The sequence below is a fragment of the Aotus nancymaae genome, unplaced genomic scaffold (assembly GCF_030222135.1).
Source record: "Aotus nancymaae isolate 86718 unplaced genomic scaffold, 86718_ANA_hifiasm-v0.15.2.pri h1tg000014l, whole genome shotgun sequence".
Classification (NCBI taxonomy): Eukaryota; Metazoa; Chordata; class Mammalia; order Primates; family Aotidae; genus Aotus; species Aotus nancymaae.
Window position 1 is genome coordinate 55,398,169 of NW_026988425.1, and position 19,902 is coordinate 55,418,070.

Here is a 19,902-nt window from a genome sequence, read left to right on the forward strand (position 1 = left end):
CCGTGATAGGCTGCAGGGCAGGGTGTATATTAAACGGTTTGAAGGAAGAGAAACAAAAAAGAGGTAGGAAAAAGGGGAGTTTGAGACACTGGAGGGATGGCAGGTTGCTGGAAAACTCAAGAGACGGGGCCAGTTCAAGAGGGAGTCAATAATCAGTGTCAGAGAGTGCAGGGAGGGCCTGCTGGGTCAGGCTGAGCTGGTGGTCCTTCTTTTGTCTCTGAATTAGAGAGTTAAAGTATAATAGATCCCTCCAGCAAAGGATGGTGCCTCAAATCCAGTCTCTTGCTCATTATAATAACGAAAGCTCTAAAAGTTAGGCACTTCCAATGGTACCTGTTTTCCTGTTCACTGTGAATTAATCTCTTCCACTAACAACCCCTATGACCCCAATGAGTCATTTATCCTGTCTGGGGGCACCAGTTTTGTCATCGCTGACTTTCCAGTTCAGTGATTTTATGTGTTTGTGTGTGAAAATGCTTGCTAATCTACACATTATACAAGCCTAAGTCCCATCATGACTGTTTTTGGATAGAATAAAGCCCAACTTGTGTTTTACTTTTAAACTTACTGTCTTCTATACCTATTGAGATCTAGAAATGAAACCCCTGAAGGAAAGAGACTTCTCTTTCTACTTGCCCATAAAGATCTTCCAGTTTTCCTAGACATGGAGGAGGTGACCAGAAAAATACTGGACGGATATACAAAAACATAATGTCACCAAAATTTTCCTAACAAGTAAGTTAGCTGCGGAAAGTCGGCCAGTGTCCCGACCCCAACGACCTACAGCCTGGGACTTCTGAAGGCCCGCCGTGGAGCTCGAGGTCTCCAGGGCCTCGGTCCCGAACGGGCGATTTTCTTTAAAACGCTGAAGCGCGCTATCCCTTTAAATCCAGGCAGCGAGGCAAGCGGGCGGGGAGCAGCCAATAACCTTAAAAGATGCGAAAGTGTCAAAGGAGATACAGTTTATCTCCAACAATGGGAGCGTATCAGCACCACGGTTTACAGTAAAAACAGAAGGTGGGGCTGGGAGGAAGCGTGTCTTCGACGCGGTAATTAAGTCTGCGGCTAGGACGCAGATTTGACCGAGCTCTGTGGAGCGCAAACAATGTCCGCAGGGCTCCCGGTTCAGAGAGGGAGTCGCTTCTCTGCCTTCGTCCGCACCCTGGCACCGGTGAGCCGCGCTCAGCGCTCGCTCTCCTTCGTCCATCCCTACGCTGCTGGGCCCCGGGAGGCGGGCCGTGTGGGCGCCGCGAAGGCGGCTTGAGAGCGCAGCGCGCGTCCCGAGTGCCTGAACTCCGCGCAGCCGGGCGCCGCGGTGGGAGCCGCGCCGCAGACCCAAGTGCGCCCGAAGCCGCCGTCCGCCTCCTGACCCGCCCGCTGTCGCCGGCTGGGCGTGTGCGCGCGCCCGCGGGGCTTGCGCGCGCCCCTGCGGCGTGTGTACTCACAAAGGTGTGTCTGGCAAACCCATAGCCCGGGCTGCGTTCCACCCCGAAAGGGAGAAACCCCGGCCTGCAGAGAGCTCGCGGCCGCGGGGGCCACTAGGGCATTCGGAGCTCCCCGACTCCTAGCGGGTGGGTCGGCTACCCGGCCCGAGGGGCTGAGGTAGTGAGGGCGGGACGGTGGCGGCTGGCTTGGGACGCGCGTCGCGCGGCTGCTGGTCACATTCTGAGCGCTTTGCGCGTTTTCGCGTACAGCCTGGCTGCCGGGACAGAGCGGACGCAGGGCTCGTGGATGGGCGCACTGCAGCCAAGCCGGGCAGCGGAGCGGGCGCGCTCCTTCCACACTAGGTCTGCAAAAGTGAAGTGGAAAGCCGCCGCCGAACGCAACCGTTCTTCCCATTCCCCGGCGCCGCAGCTTCGGCGGGTGGTGGGGAGAGCTCCTCTAGACCGGCCGGAGGGGAAGCTGGCAGCCGGTCGGCTTCGACCGCACCTCCTCCGCCTTCCTCTCCACCCGCGTCCCCCGGGCTCCCTGCTGCATTTCTTTGTTTTGAAAGCGCCTCCTCCGCCCAGAGGCTTTTCCCCCGGAGGGCAGGCTGACTGGGGGGGTGGGGCATGGGCCCGTGGGCCCCGCCCCCCACTTAGCTCGGACCCATCCCCTTCACTCACCCCCCCATCTCCCTTTTCCTCCCCGCTGCGACCCACGAGGCGCGTCCTCACTTGTCGGACTTCAAAGGGAGACAGAGAACTGGAGGGGGAAGTGCAGTAGGCAGGGGGCGCAGAGCCCCACCTACCCTCAGACCCGGCCCGGCGGCCCACCCCCTCCCACGGGAACCCCGCCTGAGCCCCGCCCCCCCGCGTCACAGCAGCCTGACATTCTCACAGCCCACCGGGCACCCAAACTGCCCGCCCCCACCACCCCCGTGTCGGCCAAGCGCTCTATTTATGTTTCAGCCCAGTGATTTGCATAAGCTCCGCCCCGGCCATAGGTTCCCCCTATCGGAGCCCCGCCTCAGCCTCTACGTCACGGCGGAGGCCCCGCCTCTTGTGCCCATACAAGGAGCGACGGGCCCTAGATGGCAGCGTGGCGTCGCGACGGCGTGTGCGTGTCGCGCTTCCTTGTGCCGTTTATAGGGTCCCGGCACTTCCGCTGTCGGGTTAGAAGCGGCGCGGTCATGGCGGAGCGCGGACAGCAGCCTCCTCCCGCGAAACGGCTTTGCTGCCGACCGGGCGGCGGCGGGGGCAGCAGTGGCGGCGGCGGCGCGGGTGGCGGCTACAGCTCTGCCTGTCGACCTGGCCCGCGGGCGGGCGGCGCGGCGGCGGCGGCGTGCGGGGGCGGCGCGGCGCTGGGGCTGCTGCCGCCGGGCAAGACCCAGAGCCCCGAGTCGCTGCTGGACATCGCGGCGCGCAGGGTGGCGGAGAAGTGGCCGTTCCAGCGCGTGGAGGAGCGCTTCGAGCGCATTCCGGAGCCGGTGCAGCGCCGCATAGTCTATTGGTCCTTCCCCCGCAGCGAGCGGGAGATCTGCATGTACTCGTCCTTCAACACCGGCGGCGGCGCCGCGGGCGGCCCCGGCGACGACAGCGGCGGCCCCGGCGGCGCGGGCGGCGGCGGCGGCGGCGGCGGCTCCTCGTCCTCCCCGGCCGCCACCTCGGCCGCCGCCGCCGCCGCCGCCGCCGCCACCGCCGCCGCAGCGGGGGCCGGGGCCCCGTCGGTGGGGGCCTCCGGGGCGGCGGACGGCGGCGACGAGACCCGGTTACCCTTCCGCCGGGGCATCGCGCTGCTGGAGAGCGGCTGCGTAGACAACGTCCTGCAAGTCGGTGAGTCACGGGGCAGCCGGGGACCGTCTGTCCGTCCGTCAGTCCTTGGGTGGGGGGGGCGCCAGCTTCTCCCTTGCGGACAGCCCCCAGCCCCGCGCGCGCCAGTACTACCGCGTGTGCCCTCACCGGCCCGGACAGTGCTCTTGAGCGGAGCGCCCATTTACTCTCTCCCTTCTCCGTCCCCCGTCGCCCCGGACGGGCCAGCGCGAGTGGGAAATGAATCAGCAGGACGCGCCCCTCCGCGGGCTCCGCGCCCTGGGCCCGCGCTTCCCTCCCCGCACTCCTCCGGGGAGCACATCCTGGAGGTTGCTCGCCTGTTTCGGGGGTGGATGTGGACAAAGGCGCGGGCGGACGGCCGGGCTCCCGCGAGGGTGTGTGTGGCGGGGCCGTGCGGGGCGGGGGAGGGGGCGCGGGCGGCAGACAATGCCGGCCGGGGCCGGGCGGCTTGGCGCTCCCCCCTCTCCTACTGCTTGTCGCTCGCTCCTTTTTCTTCCTGGCCCCCGCCTCCTGCGTTTTGAGAGGAGGGGAATACATTTAAAGCCACTCGGCGGCCGCTCCTTCCAGGGCTCCGACGGGCGAGCGGCTGCGGTGCTCCTGGGTCGCTGTGGCGTCTGGCCCCGGTAAGCTCCACTGGCCGTTCTGGGTTTCAATGTCTTTTTCCTCTTTGCGCCTCCTCAGTCTCGGAGCGGCGCACGGGGGAGGTGGCGGGTGACCGGACCCGGTCTCCGGAGGGACCACTCGCCTGGAGGACGCCTTCTAATTAAAGGGCGCGAGCCCGAAAAGGAGCCGTTCGCGCTTCCTTTTCTGTGGAGCGTGCTCCAGACGCCCCTGTGCGGGCCACGGCGCAGACCCGGTGCCCCGCCGCCCGAGTTTTGTTTGCGCTGGGTGGTCAGGTCGTGGTGCCCAGGGCGATCGGCGGTCAGCAGTTGCGGATTTGCCGCTCGCAGCCAAAGGGGTGAGCGGGCTGCAGGAGGAGCTGGAGGCGGAGGGCTCGGCGGCCGCTCCCGCGTCCCCCCAGCGCGGCAGCCCGGCACTACCCAGCACTTTGTTCTCATTTTCAGGTTTATTTGTGTCCCTTTCAGTTTTCTGTCACCCCCCGAAAAGGAGAAACCAAACAAAAGAGTCTCTTTATTTCTTTTCAGGGCTTGTAAAGTAGAAGATATTTGACAAAGGCGAGAAAAGGACTTGTGATTTAGAGCTGCACAGCCCTCCTTTTTCTGACAGATCATGAGAGTTTTCTCAAATACCTTAGTTTAAAAGCATCCCCTGTTCCCCCTCCCCCAAAATGTTTTTTCCCCTGTCCAGATCTTTTTCAGCCGTAGCAATGGGAATGTTTGAGCCAGACTGAAAAGAACAATGCTGTAGTGGAACTGCCTATGTTTTTTTCCTGATTGCAAATGGCATATTTTCTGACCCCCTCCCATGTTAGCGTACTTGAAATTGTAGCATGGTTAACCCGGCACCGAATGAATGGGGATAGATTTGGACGCATCTCTGTCTCTTTGATTTTTAACTTAATCCTTTTTCTCTTTCTGTAGTCAGTTCCTTTTATCCTTTCCTTCTTTGGGAGTGGGGTGGGGGTCTGGATGGGGCCCCAAGAGAGAATTAAGATTTGTTTTAATCCTGTCTGGTTAATTTGAATTCTAATGCAATCTGCAGACGTGATTTTCTGCATGGTCATTTATTTCCAAAGGCAGCCCCCAGTGTTGCCTTTTCTATGTTGGGCACTCTTTCCTTCTGTCTAGAGGGGGTTTAGCTTTTGAGGCTAAACAAATCTAATTAACATTCTTTCAAGTTATACCTTTTTTTTGTTTGTCTGTTTCCTGCCGGATAGAGATGGATGGAAGCATATCTATGGCTTCTCAGGATAACAAACTAGAGTCTGCGAATTTTTATAGCTTGGCTGGCAATGTGGAGGTTTTTTTTTTTTCTTTCCTTGTGCTTGACTCTGCTTGCAAGCAATGAGGAATGACAGGAGAGCACATAGGGAGGGTTTCTTGGCTGATTGCATTTAAGCCAGGAATTCACTGTGAAAATAAAGCCAAGGGGCGATAAATAAAAGAGGCAATCTTCTCTAGGAGACAGACACACAGCGTGGGCTTTGCCTGCTTTCATCAGTGGAAGAGGCCTGGGTGAGTAGTTGTAAAAGAAAATAGTAACTTTTTGAATAGTCCCCAAAGGGGAAGGAGGCCACTGAATGGAATTGGCAGTGGTTGACGTGAAGTGGTGTGATGTTTCTAGTGTAGTTTAAGAGTTGACCACCACTTCAGAAACACATGCGTGCTAAACAAGTGTTACACAAATTGTGGAAAATATTTTTTTCACCTCTGAGTTCTGCCAGTTGCCTTAACTTCCAAGTTGTATTACTTGTTGTGCCAGTCAGCTTTAGAGATGGAAAGTTGTTAAATGCCTGGCAGCTGGCGCTGTGAGATAGAACACTTACGATCAGGGTTCCCCCCAACCCCCTTTATGGAGAATGGAGAGAGAGTGGTTAGATTAACCATTTAATTTATCTTCAAATTGTGGTTTGCATTGATATACTAACTTGAAAGGCTTATTTTGTAATTCTGATTTGAGGCAGAAGTCTTTTGTTTGTTTCAGTTTCCTGAAATGGAAAGAACAGAATACTTTGTTGATAGTACCATAAATCAGTTTTCTGGTATTGCAAAATTACAATTTTATACAGAAAGTATTCACTGACTTTTGTTGAGATGATTAAATTATAGCTACGATAGGGAATATCTAGTTGTTGGCCTTTATATTACATTTATGCTGTTGATTACTTAAGGATTGAGGGGCTTGTTAGAAATTAAACTTATTGGTAGTAACTATTTTCCAACTCCTAGATTTTAAGAAGAAATTTAGGAGAAAAAATTATACCTTTGTTATAGTAGTTGTAAGCAATATTTAGTTGGCACACAGCTGCCCATCCGTTGATTATAGGAAAGTTTTAGAGAAAGAGTAGTTGGCTTGTTTTTGTTAAGTAATTTATATTGCGGGGCACAGTGGCTCATGCCTGTAATCCCCACACTTTGGGAGGTTAAGGTGGGTGGATCGCTTGAGCTCAGAAGTTCTAGACCAGACTTGGCAAAATGGAGAAACCCTGTTTCTACCAAAAATACCAAAACTTAGCCAGACTTGGTGGCATCCATCTGTGGTCCCAGCTTCTTGGGAGGTTGAAGTGGAAGGATCACTTGAGCCCAGGAGGCAGAGGTTGCAGTGAGCTGAAATCCGTACCTCTGCACTCCAGCCTGGGTGACAGAGTAAGACTCTGTCCCAAAAAAAAAAAAAAAAAAAAATTGATCTTGGAAAGGAGCTGTCTCTGCAGGTGCTAGTATGTAGGTGTTATCGACATCATTTAAGTAATGACTTAGAAGTTATATTAAAAGCATTTCCCCAAGTTACTGTCTGCGAAAGAGCTTCCCCTGGTATGACCTGAAACTCAAACTTGTAAAGGAAAAGATAGATAAATTTAATTGGATAAAAATCAAAAAGGGCCGGGTGCAGTGACTCATGCCTATAATCCCAGCACTTTGGGAGGCTGATGTGGGCGACTCACTTGAAGTCAGGAGTTTGAGCCCAGCCTGGGCAACATAGTGAAACCCCGTCTCTACCAGAAAATACAAAAATTAGTCAGGCGCCATGGCACATGCCTGTAATGTCAGCTACTTGGGAGATTGAGGCAGGAGAATCGCTTGAACCCGGGAGGCTGAGATTGCACCATTGCACACTCCAGCCTGCGCAACAGAGTGTGACTCTGTCTCAAGAGAAAAAAAAAATCAAAAAGTTTCTGTAGGGCTGAAAACACTACAAATCAAATTAAGCAGTTAACTGGGCCAAATATATACAGCACATTGGACCAAAGGCTAGTAGAAAACTTATAAAAATTGGCAAGACGAGAGATGGCTAATCCAGTAGGAAAATGGGCAACACATTTCAGAGAGGAAGAAATGCAGATGGACAATAAACATTCTCATCTTCACTCTTACATAAAAGAGATGCAAATAGGCTGGGCAAGGTGGCTCACGCCTGTAATCCCAGCACTTTGGTAGGTCAAAGCGGGTGGATCACCTGAGGTCAGGAGTAGGAGACCAACCTGGCCTACATGGTGAAACCTCATCTTCACTAAAAATACAAAAATTAGCTGGTGCAGTTGCCGGCACCTGTAATCCCAGCTACTCGGGAGGCTGAAGCAGGAGAGTCACCTGAACCTGGGAGGCAGAGGTTGCAGTGAGCTGAGATCGTGCTACTGCAGTCCAGCCTGGGTGGCAGAGTGAAACTCCGTCTCAAAAAAAAAAAAAGAGAGATGCAAATAAAAATGAGGTGCCATTTTCATCTACCACATTGGTGAAGACTAACAAGATAATACCCAGAATTGGTTGAAGAGATAGGGAAAAAGGATACTACCTACCCTACTGCTTGGCATCAACTTTTTCTGTCTTTTTAAGGAATTTATCCTATAGATAATATTGACATTAGTATGTGAAGATGTTCTGTATAGTGATGCTCATTGCAGTGTGGTTTGCAAGAGTGAAAAGCTGGTGTTAACCTAAATTTCTGCAGAAAGGAAGTGCTTAAATACTCAATGGAACACTATGCAATTATGAAAAGATGAATTAGATTTATATATACTGATGAGGAAAGATGACCAGAATATTTAAAAACAAGTCAAAAACTTCATATAGTATGCTGCCATTTGTGTTTAAAACAAAAAAGATAGATTTGCGTATAGATGCATGAAAATGTCTGTAAGGCTACACAGCAACCATGGAAGTATGGTTAATTTTCCGGAAGGGCAGTTAAGTGAAAGATCAAGGTTTTGGGGGGACTTTTACTTTTTACTTTATGTTTATTTTATGGTTGGGTTTTTCTTAAAACTAGAAGCGTGTATGTTTGTAATAAACTTACGAAAATTATCCGTGAGTTTTTAATTTATATTGTTTGTTTTGGTTTGTTTGCATGTGTATGCTTGAGTATGTGAGTGTGAAGGCCCCTTCTGAAGGAAGGAGATAAGTTTTAAAAGGAATGGCCTTTTCCTTTTTTTCCTAGTTACTTTTGGGAGAAAAGAATATCTCTGAGAATTCCTCTAACACTCTGGTAAACACATTCTTATGCTCTTTTCAGATTCAAAACTTAAAGTTCTGTGCTTTTTTTGGGACGAGGTGGCAGTAAAAGGGAGTAAAAGGAGAACGTTATTAGAATTAAGATGAGCACAAATTTTTGTCAGATAATTACTTGTTTTTGAGTATTTTTGTTTTTCTTTACAGACCAGAGATTACTATCTAAAGGTGATTCTGAATGCACATCGAAAATTGGATGTTTGTTTATTGATGGTAGTATGTTTCATTAAATGCATTTTCAAGGTTAGAATAATATAGAATAATTTTATGTCAGATCCTACTCTTTTTCTGTCTTTTGATTAATAAAAAAATGCACAATACATATCGAAACTAGTCACATAGGTACTTTTTGTTCTTTTGTGTGAGTTGAGATGTTTGATTTATATAAGTGATTTTGAAAGTATTTCAGTACCTGATAGGTCCTTACCATTGTTCTGAAAGAACAATTTTCAGTTTTAGGAATATTTGGAATTTGTTTTCATAGTTAGTTCTCTGAAGGTTAACATTGCTCCATGGAGAAAATCTAAAATGTTGAGGAGACGATGACAATAATGGAAGGTGAAAATGGTGGATTTGGGTTAAGCAAACATTTTCATTCTCTCTAAAGTCTTTAATTTCTTGCAACTCAGTTGTGTTACAAGTACATCCTTGAATTGAAAAGGCAGTCTTCATTTTTTTTCCACTTTGCATTGAGTTTCATCAGTTTTGCAGGTATGAGACTGATGCCTTCCTTTTTAGAAACATCAGGATGCTGGTGGAACATGTCCTTTTAATAGAAGAATTATTGCGATTAATTGAACAGTTTAAGTCATTATTGTCTTAAGTATGTCCTTACAGATTTTTAAGATTTTCATTCTGGGCCTCTTTTCTTTTCATAATGGATAATCAATTGCTGTCTCAATTCTAACCCTATAAATGTTTCATATGGAAAGATTCAGGCCAGCATCTATTTCTGCTCACACTCATATTCACGGTTTATTAAGAATGTGTGATTTCAGCTAGTAATATGTTCAGTGATCAGTATGGCAATGTAGGAATGACATGTTTTCTTTTATAAGGGTTGTCCCTTTGAAAAGTCACGAGACTAGCCTGGGCAACAAGGTGAAACCCTATCTCTATCATGCCCCTGTAATCCCTGCTACTTAGGAGGCTGAGGCAGGAGAATCACCTGAACCCAGAAAGAGGAGGCTGCAGTGAGCCGAGATCGTACCACTGTACTCTAGTCTGGGCAATGGAGCCAAGACCCTGTCTCAAAAAAAAAAAAAAAAACCCACATAATTAGATCTGTATTATTTCCACATGCTTCCATGCTGTATATTTTTGTTTTAGATTGTAAATTGTTGTTGACTTAAACTCTTACATTTAAGAGCACAAATATCCTAAAAATGAAAGATTTTAGGTAAGTATAAATGTCTTATAAACAAAGCAGATTATAGACAGGCCTTTTTAAAAAGGTAATAAATGGTATGAAACCCACAAAACCATTTTTAGTTACCTTTCAAATTACCATGGTATTTTTTTTTTTTTAGATGGAGTCTTGCTCTTACCCAGGCTGGAGTGCAGTGGTGTAATGTCAGCTCACTGCAACCTCCACCTCCTGGGTTCAAGTGATTCTCCTGCCTCAGCCTCCCGAGTAGCTGGGACTACAGGCGCCCGACACCACATCCTGCTAATTTTTTTTTGTATTTTTAGTAGAGACAGGTTTCACTGTATTGATCAGGCTGGTCTTGAGCTCCTGACCTCAGGTGATCTGCCCGTGTCGCCCTCTGAAAGTTGTGGGATTACAGGCGTGAGCCACCACGCCCGGCCGATATAATTTTTAAAATAGTGCTTTGTCAAAACAAAAAGACTAATTTAGTTTTTGTGGTTTATTAATTTTTTAACATGCAAATATTTGGGGATTACTGTAGATTGAAAACCACAAGCTGTTTCCCCTTTTAAATGCATCTTGTTTGGAAAAATCAGTATCAAATGATAATTTGGAGAAAAGTGTTACTGAGTCTGGTCTTACGAAGAGACTTTTTGTTTGTGAGTCCCACCCAGATCCCAAAAGTAAAGTGTGTCTGTTAGATAAAAACCTGGTTTTGTCTTTTCAGTTTTTGCTCAGTGCCCTGTGTTCCTCTAAGAATATGCTTTGTACTTGGTTTTCAGTTCTTTAAAAATAGGACGCTTCCTTACTTTTTTTCATCTAGGAAAGATAGCTAAAGCAAGCTTTAGAGACAGTGCGGTGCAAAATTGCTTGTCATTTTAAACTTTCAGCCGATTGAAAGATTGACTTTCAGCTGATAGTAAACTGTTGCTTGAGTCTGCTAAGTGTTTTATGTTTGCAGAATTTGCTTAGCTAATTTTGTGTCAGCTAATATATGTGTGTGTATATATGTTTACAAATAAGATATATGCTATGATGTCCACAGGTGAACAGAAAAGGAGACAAGTTAACCCAGGTATAATTTGAATGTTGTAACCACATGCATATTCCAGTGACCCTTCTGTACCAATTTACAGTTCCATTTCTTCTTAAAACAAAATATGTTGAAAGGTGAAAGGCATTTTTGTAAATAAAATACTCTTGCATTATAGTTGTTATCTACTAGTAGAGCTATGGAGATTTTAAGAGATAAAAAGATAACTTCAATTCCAAGCTTTCTCATTTTACTGATAAGAAAACTGAGGCCTGAACATGCTGAGTAAATTGTTTAGAGTGACATAGGAAATGGCAAAGCTGTGTTGAATCTTTTTCTACTGATTAGATCCTGTCTTAGTTTGGTAGTCTCTGAAATCAAAGCAAGCATATTCTTGATGTAAACTGGACTCTTTGGAGAGGTTATTTGGCTAACATTTATTGAATGTTACAAACGTATGCCTATATAGTATTTTAGTTGCAAGCTAAATTCTAATGGCTGAAGTACAGTAATGGTTCTGGCATGCTCAATTTGTGCTAGTGTAAAACACATTTGTAGATATTTGGAAATTGTAGTAATGTTATGAGATTAAAGTTCAGAAAAAGTTATCTTTGCTAACTACAAAACTGTATTACAGCTGTGTGATTATACGGCAGGTTCTTGAATAACGTTGTTTGATTATATCATTGATAAGAAAATAAAAAAGTCAATTCTGGCCAGTGCCATTATTTTGGATGGAGTTTGCATGGTCTGCCTATGTCTGTGTGAGTTTTCTTTGGGTACTCTGGTTTCCTCCTACATCCCAAAGATGTGCATGTAAGGCGAATTGTTCCGTCTAAATGGCCCCAGTCTGAACGAGTGTGGGTGTGTGTGAGTGTGCCTTGCGATGGGATGGTGTCTCGTCCAGGGTGGGTTCCTGCCTTTATCTCTGAGGTGCTGGGACATGCTCTGGCCACCTGCTACCTTGAACTGGAATAACTGGGTGAAGAATTCATAATATTAATCATCATTAAATGTATGTACATCTCACATTCATTTCAGTGTTTAATATTGAAGGTCTATTGGTCTTTATTTAGAAGTTGGTGATGTTTTTGTGACCAGAAATATGCCATAGGAAATTACTGTCTATGTCAATTAGCCTGTGATAAAATTGGTTTTCTAATATGTCATTTTGATTAAAGTCAGTTTCTAAGAACCTATTGATGGCATTAAGTGAGGACTTGCTGTTACATGAAAGTATACATACACCCATGTAACAAAGAACTCATGGAAGTTTGAAGTGCTTATGCAGAACAACAGAAGTTTGCTCTCTACTTAGTGTGTATATGGAAACTTGTCCATTATTGTTTGCATTTGATCAGGTTTTTAAAATATAATTGTTTTTGTCAATGTGCTTCCTCCTCCTTCATCAGTAAATAGTATATACATAATCCTTCGGGATATACCTATATGTGTATGCACTTCTTTCACAAAAATGATGTGGCCTCCAAACTGTAGTACTCTGTCACTTTTTTTTTTTTTTGAGATGGAGTCTCCCTTTGTTGTCCAGGCTGGAGTGTAGTGGCACAATCTTGGCTTGCTGCAGCCTCTGCCTCCTGGGTTCAAGCAATTGCCTCACCCTCCTGAGTAGCTGGGATTACAGGCATGTGCTGTCATACCTGGCTAATTTTTGTATTTTTAGTAGGGACGGGATTTCACCATGTTGGCCAGGTGGGTCTCAAACTTCTGACCTCAAGTGATTCACCCACCTCAGCCTCCTGAAGTGCTAGGTTGACAGGCGTGAGCCACCACACCCACCCTTTAAAGCCTTTTTGTATGACTTGGGGGAACTCTTCACTGAACCAGCTGGACGAGATTTATGGTGAGACTCTTAATACTGCTACAACATTTACTAATAGTAAGAGTAATTAACAGCTAACATTTTCATAACGCTTAACCAGGTGCCGAATACTGCACTATCTACTTTATGTATTAACAACAGCCATGTGAGTTAGGCACGATTATTGTTTCCATTTTACAGATGAGGAAACTGAAATACAGGGAAAAAAGTACAAATAACTTTTGTTGCTGTTAAAAGCAGAGCCAGACAAATACAGCCCCTTTGGCTGGTGCTCAAGCAGTACTGCCCATGATGCGTCATCATTACCTATTCTAGAAGGTTTAGCTTTACAGTTTCTTTCTACTTTCTAGAGTGACTTTTCACAGTGGCCTGGATTTTAAATTGTGATCATAGGTATGATTTTAAAATTGAGATAATTTCTTTAAAAATTACCAGAATATTTACACATTAGGATTTAAAAAATTTTGGTTGTGGTGAAACGGACATACTATAATATTGACCATCTTAACCATTTTTATGTGTGTGGTTCAGCAGTGTTAACTATATTTACCTTGTTACGCAAATCTCCAGAACTTTAAAATTTTACTTGAAAAACCACTACATTAAAAGCAAGTCTTTTAGGAATTAATTCTAGCTTTGGAGGATGGTTGTGTTGGGTAATTTTGATCATCTTCCGTGAGATGTTAAGTTATGAAAGAGAAATTAACTTGCAGGTTAGATCTAATATATATGCAGCAAAGTTAGGTTCTCAAAGTATATATGAGAAATTAAATATCTCATTTTAAGGTCCTTTTAAAATGTTACAATTATGTTATTTCCTGTTGCTGGTAAAGAGATTTGACATTCTTGGAAGGAGATAGTTTTTATCTGCAATTCCTGAATGCTGATGTTAATTGGAAGGATGCAGTAGAACCTGTCAGGACATTTAAACTCTTACTAACTGAATAAGCTGATCAGATAAATTGGAAGCTCATTTAGTGAATTAAGGTGCTTGAAATTCTGGTGACTGGTTCCCTCTTCCTGCCTTATTTAAGAGTCTGTTTACTTAAAGTATTTTTCATTGTTAATTGGTGCCAGATCTCTAATGTTGGAAGATTTTATGCAGAAAATATACATAAGATAGCATGTAGAATAAGTCCACAAAAGCAGGTTTTAAATTCTCTTACATAATTACATCAGTACAGATTAGAATTTTGTATATGCCAAGTTGTACATGTTAAATGTTTGCTCACAGTGACCAGCATTTTTATGAGTGTAGTACTGTGTAGGGGTTCTATAATTTAGGTATAAAGGGACATACCTGGAGCCTCTTCTGGTGTGGCTATTGGTCTTTGTTGGTAGAAGCCTGCAGAGGTTGAAGGCAGGCACTGTATTTGGTCATGCTGAACCTTTACTTCTACTTTCTATTAACTCATTTCTACAAAGAAGATGGTCATGATTTTTATAAGTACTTGTCATAAAATAAGATTCTAAAACCCAAATACCAGGTTTGTAATCTGGTTGTTTTATGTGAGCAAACTTTTGAATATGTTAGCCCTGTTCTTTAATGACTTTGTTTTTTAGTGTTCTACAAGCCTCCTTATCCTTAGCACTTTGTATTTTGTATTTTTTTTTTTTTTTTTTTTTTTTTTTTGAGACAGCATCTCTCTCTGTCACCCAGGCTGGAGTGCAGCGGTTCAGTCTTAGCTCACTGCAGTCTCTCCAGTCTCTGCCTCCTGGGCTCAAGTGATTCTTGTGCCTCAGCCTCCTGAGAAGATGGGATTACAGGCAAGTGCTACCATGCCTGGCTAATTTTTTGTATTTTTAGTAGGGATGGGGTTTCACCATGTTGACCAGGCTGGTCTGGATCCCTTGACCTCAGGTGATCCACCCATTTTCGCCTCCCAGAATGTTGAGATTACACATGTGAGTCACTGGGCCTGGCCAGGATTTGTATTCTTGATGCCATTTTAGAGTTGTTCTTCCTCCTTCCCCCAGATATAGTTTGTGTAATTTTTATCAGATATACCTTCAACCCAATAACCTAGACTGTCTTTTCAGGATTGTGGTTTATACTTTCTCTAGACAGTGGTGAAGCTGATAACTGAAATGACCAATGGCTGCCTTGTGATGATGGCAGAGTAGAATCAAGTGAGACTTGAGGGCAGCAGGTGCGGAAGGCTCTGAACCCAACCTGCCTCACAGCTCCAGTTTGTTCTCTCTTTCCTTGCCTTCTTTTCTTTCTTCTCTTCATCTAGCCTTTCCTTTTTTGGGGATGGCGTGGGGGAAGGGAGGAGAAAGGAGTGTGTGGTAGAAAAAAAGACACATCAGAAGTGGTAAGTAATACCTACTGAGAGTATATTCCATTTCTGTCATTCCCTCCAGTTGTCCCCTGCTTCCTCCAGTCACCCTTTAGGGAAATAAAGTTGAGGTCAGAAGGACCTATGTGTTACAGCTGCTGCTTAGCTGCTATTTTTAGCATGGCTCTACATCAGGCTGGCACTAGGCCATGATGGCACAGGGCCAGCCTGTTGTGGGACTGCTCACAAATGTCAAAAACTTAACTTTTAGTTATCAAACAAAACTAAATTTCAGACATATTCTGTGGTGTGGTACTCCATTTGCTTTTATTTTTTTGAAATAGAATGTACATGTTTTTAGAAGTGATTGATTTTTAATAGTAGTCATACATAAATCTTGGAACATGTAACATATAGTTTATTTTAGGTAGGAGAAAGATTTAAGAATTGTCTTGTCAGACATGTAGTCCCGTTGAATACTTTTCAATTTGTGGTGCCACCAAGAGGTGGGAAATTTGCTTGATTTATTTACTATGCCTTGGGCATCTTTAAAATTGCTGTAGCTGTTGAAGTTGTGGAGTCTGAATTGGTTTATATAGTTATAGGTGCCATCAGACATTAAAAAGAAACACATACTGTTTTTTCTGCAGTTATCAGTGTTCTCTTGACTAACTCATTTGTGTGTTTTTAGATTTGGTTAATACTCTAGTAATATGTTTAACTAAAACTTACTATTCATTTTTGTAGGGAGCAGCTAGGTTTTAGTTGAAATATTAGTATCTGGGTCTAGAGTCTATACAATCCAGAGCCAGTATTATGTAGATTGTATTTGCAAACTGAGTTTAAAGTTTTTGGATGCATATATGAATTTAAGAACTTGACTATCTGTTGCACTCATAATGAAAGATATGTTGTATTCTTGAGTAATTTTGGAAAGAAAAATATCACAAGGTGAATTTATCTTTGGAAGGGACTTCCGTAAGAAGAGTAGTATTTGTTTTCTTTCTATAAAGGTACATAGAAAAGCTGAGGGCTTGTTGGGGATGATTTGTGGTGTACCATGGGCTGCACTGAATATAAATAGAAACACTGATGATTATTCACTTATTCAATGAGTAGCGGTATAATGTACTTAAATCCATTGGATGACAGGATAATGTTTAGTAGTGCATTGATCTGACACCCTTCTTAAGGTAACACAAAATAGTTGGCCAGAATAACTAGAAATAGAATCAAATTGATTTTCTTTAAGGTAATAATTGGATGAATTCTGCTGAATTTACTTTTATGGAGATAAGAAAGCTTAAGTGGAGAGATTTAGTGAAACGTGGATGAGCGTGGTCTAGTATCCTACAGAAGGCAGATGTTTTAGAGTTTATTTACATTCTTACATCTTTCTTTCTCTCTCTCTCTCTCTCTCTCTCTCTCTTTGTTTGTTTGTTTTTGATGGAGTCTTGCTCTGTGGCCCAGACAGCACGATCTCCGCTCACTGCAACCTCTGCCTCCTGGGTTCAGGTGATTTTCCTGCCTCAGCCTCCTGAGTAGCTGGGATTACAGGCGTCTGTCACCATGCCTGACTAATTTTTAGGATAACTAAAAGTTAACCTCGTCTCTATTTTTTTTAGTAGAGACGAGGTTTCACCATGTTGGCCAAGCTGGTCTCAAACTCCTGACCTCAGGTGATTCACCCATCTCGGCCTTCCAAAGTGTTGGGATTACAGGCATGAGCCACCGCGCCTGTACACATTCTTATCTCACAGCTTCTTATATTTTAGATGAGAGCAACTTGGGTAGTTGCTGAATTATTAGGAAATATAGTGAATATTTTGGGGATAGAATATCAAGTTTATTGAACTATATCGTAGTGTAGTAATCATACAATAGAGTATCTTTCTGCAGTTAAAAGAGTAGATATTTCAAAAGCAGCTTGGAGATAGATTGTCAGTTGACCTATTGATATCAATGTATCTCTCTAGATATGTATATATGTATAATTTAATGTGATGCATAGAACATTGTAAACTACTAGATGTTAGTACGTAAGTGACTACCTTGTGTATCCTTAATGCTATTTATGTTTTGTTTAGGTGAGTTGTGTAAATGATGTGAGCTCCAGCTTAACATGCCTTATTAAAACCAAAGCCCAGTAGGTAGTTTGATTAGCACTGTTTAGAGTTCTTATAAGCAAAGCGCTCAGATGACTTTCCTTATTAGAACTTGTCGGAGCAGTTTCTTTGCAGTTTTCATGGATCTCTCTTAGCAACGTATTAAAAAGGCATTTTGTTTAAACTGTTTCATAAATAGCAAATTCCAAAGGCCTGGATTGTGTTGCATTTTTGCTTCAATAATGACTACTACAGTGGGGGAAAAAGCCTTTAAGAAACACTATTCATTTTAATAATTTGTAGCAAAATATTTTTATTTTAAAATGGATTTTTTAGAAAAGTACAGATTCAAGTTTAATTCAAGGTTTTTCACTATTTTTATTAAAGATTTTCTTAGTTTGGGCCTGGCATGGTGGCTCACATCTGCAATCCTAGCACTTTGGGAGGCCGAGGTGGGCGGATCATGAGATTTAGAGGTCAAGACTCTTCTGCCCATCATGGTGAAACCCTGCATCTACTAGAGGTGCAGAAATTAGCTGGGCATGGTGGCTCGTGCCTGTGGTCTCAGCTGCTCAGGAGGCTGAGGTGGGAGAATCGCTTGAACCTGGGAGGCGGAGATTGCAGTGATCCGAGATTGCGCCACTGCACTCCAGCCTGGTGGCAGAGCGAGACTTTGTCTAAAAACAAAAATTCATAGTTTATATTTTAGATATGTTAGACAACAACTGGTGATATAATAGCTAGTAACTATGAGTTTATTCAAAATTTACTCATGTAATGAGGTCTGAATTTGTTTCAATAGCTCATAGCTACTCTGTGTGGCATTTTGCTGAGTGAATCGTACTTATCCCTAAATTACCAAGTTACACAAAGAGGAGCTGACCCTGAACAACATCTGGCGGTATTACGTGTTGTGCAAGAACAGGAAAGACAAATACCAAGCTCTATGCAACATATATGGTGGCATCATCATTGGTCAGGCCATCATCTTCTGGCAGACTCATCAAAATGCCAAGTGGTTGACGGTGGAGGTGATATAGGCTGGCCACCAGGTGTCTTTTTGTTAAGTGGAGAGCTGACCATGGAGCAGTGAGTATCCATCATTCAGAAGTTTCAGAATAAGAAGGTTCTCATAACAACCAGTGTTTGCACTGGAGGAATTGATGTGAAGCAAGTCACCATTGTGAACTTTGATGTCCCTCTAAACCAGGCAGAGGAGCCAGACTTCGAGACCTACCTCCGGTGCGTAGGGTGGACAGAACAGCTTTAGGAAAAAAAGACCTCACCTACAACATTATTGAAGCAAATAAGCTGTGTGTACTTATGAAAATCCAGGACCACTGTAGCTTTAAGTAGCTGAACCATAAAGACATGGAAGAAATGGAAAAGATTGAATATTGAAGAGAAAACTGTATTGTTTGTGAGAATATTCTAATTTATGATAGCATGTCCTGGTGAGTTTCGAAGATAGTTTTTTATGTTGACACTTTTTCAATGTGACACTCACGAATGGCAAGATAAGTGTCATAGTATCCTTAGTTGTAAGACCTGAAGTCTTTTTGAAACCAAGTTGATGTTAAGCATGTGATCATTTTGAATTAAAAAAAGCAAGATTTAAAAAGAATATAGTTTGTATTTTTAAAATAGCATATGTGTGATGGAGTCTTGTTGGTAGTGGGTTAAGCTATGGTGGATTAAGCTCTGAAAAACACAAAAAATTCATGTAGCAATGTTTAGATATAGAAAGTTCTCACCCCTACCTCCATTCAGATATTTATACTTCACTGTGTTGCTTATTTAATGTTCTTGTATAAGAACTTTTTACTTCTTGATTTTTCCCCTTCATACTTCCTATTAAAGATAGGAAACATTACAATTTAGAATGTAATCTGTAAAAGTTCAGTATATGACAGTCTGTTTTAGGGTCATTTAGGGATTTATTGACTATCACATTTTTAAACTGCTAGTCTAAAAATTTACTCCATGAATTGCTATTTTCCTCTTTGATCCTTTACAATTGTGCAACAATTAATTTTCTCCTCTTCTTTTGTTTCCCTCATCTTAGAACTGAGCTTTGAACCCAACTCTTTCACGAAGCCTTAATAATTCTAAAACATTCTGTGTCTTAGAGTCCTACTGTTTCCTCTTAGAAATCTGTAAATCTAGCTTCTTTTCTAGATTGAGAGGCATTCTGTGAAGTGGGTAGACCTTCAGAATTCTGTAAGGGATTGTTGTGGAGACTGACCCTCCCCTGATTCATGGTCTTTTCCAAATTTGAAACACAACTGTGGAACTCATCCTTAATGTAAAAATTGGAGAAAATTAGGGACAATTTGTTTTTATGAGAAATCAGAATATCCTTTGTAGGATTGTAGATATCTAAGCATCATTGATGGAGGAAGCATCAGTGAGCTAATCAAATTGAATCAAAATTTGGAGTGCTAACAGATGTAAAACTACTCTGCTGTACACTGTTTCGGAGTAGTCATTTTGAATTTATCATTGTGTAGCAGATATTTCTAGTCTTTTTTTTGGGAGGGATCAGAATTACAGAGCATTTAAATACAAAGTCTCTTTTTGGAGTGAAAGATGAAGCTGCTAGTTTGAAAAAAAAATGGCATATTTAAAATCTAGAACAGCCAACTACTGTATTAACAGTGCCAGGGCATTATAAGCATAGTAGACATTGAAATGTCACTTGAATGAATGATAGTCTTAGATTATATGCCAGTCCTGTGGGTGTCTGCATGAAATTCTCTTAATTGAAAAAAATAGCACCAGTTTCTAATTTCTATTTGATTTTCTGAATCTGAATTGCTGTTTCTTAGTATTTTAGGAAGGTGAATAGGAATATGACCTCTGGATAAGTAGGCTGGTTTTCAGTACTGGGTTTGTCATCAAT

The 19,902-nt window shown here is 43.7% G+C and overlaps 1 protein-coding gene and 1 pseudogene across 1 annotated transcript in view; both read left to right on the plus strand.

Moving 5' to 3' along the window:
* Window positions 1–2,596: 2,596 nt before the first annotated feature.
* Window positions 2,597–19,902, plus strand: part of ZSWIM6 (zinc finger SWIM-type containing 6) — a 217,752-nt gene continuing 200,446 nt past the window's right edge. The window contains exon 1 of the mRNA XM_064376011.1: window positions 2,597–3,254. Within this exon, the coding sequence (XP_064232081.1) occupies window positions 2,612–3,254 (643 nt within the window). The 5' untranslated portion in view covers window positions 2,597–2,611. The remainder of the gene's footprint in view (window positions 3,255–19,902) is intronic.
* LOC105723982 (ATP-dependent RNA helicase DDX25-like) lies at window positions 16,529–18,580 on the plus strand (annotated as a pseudogene).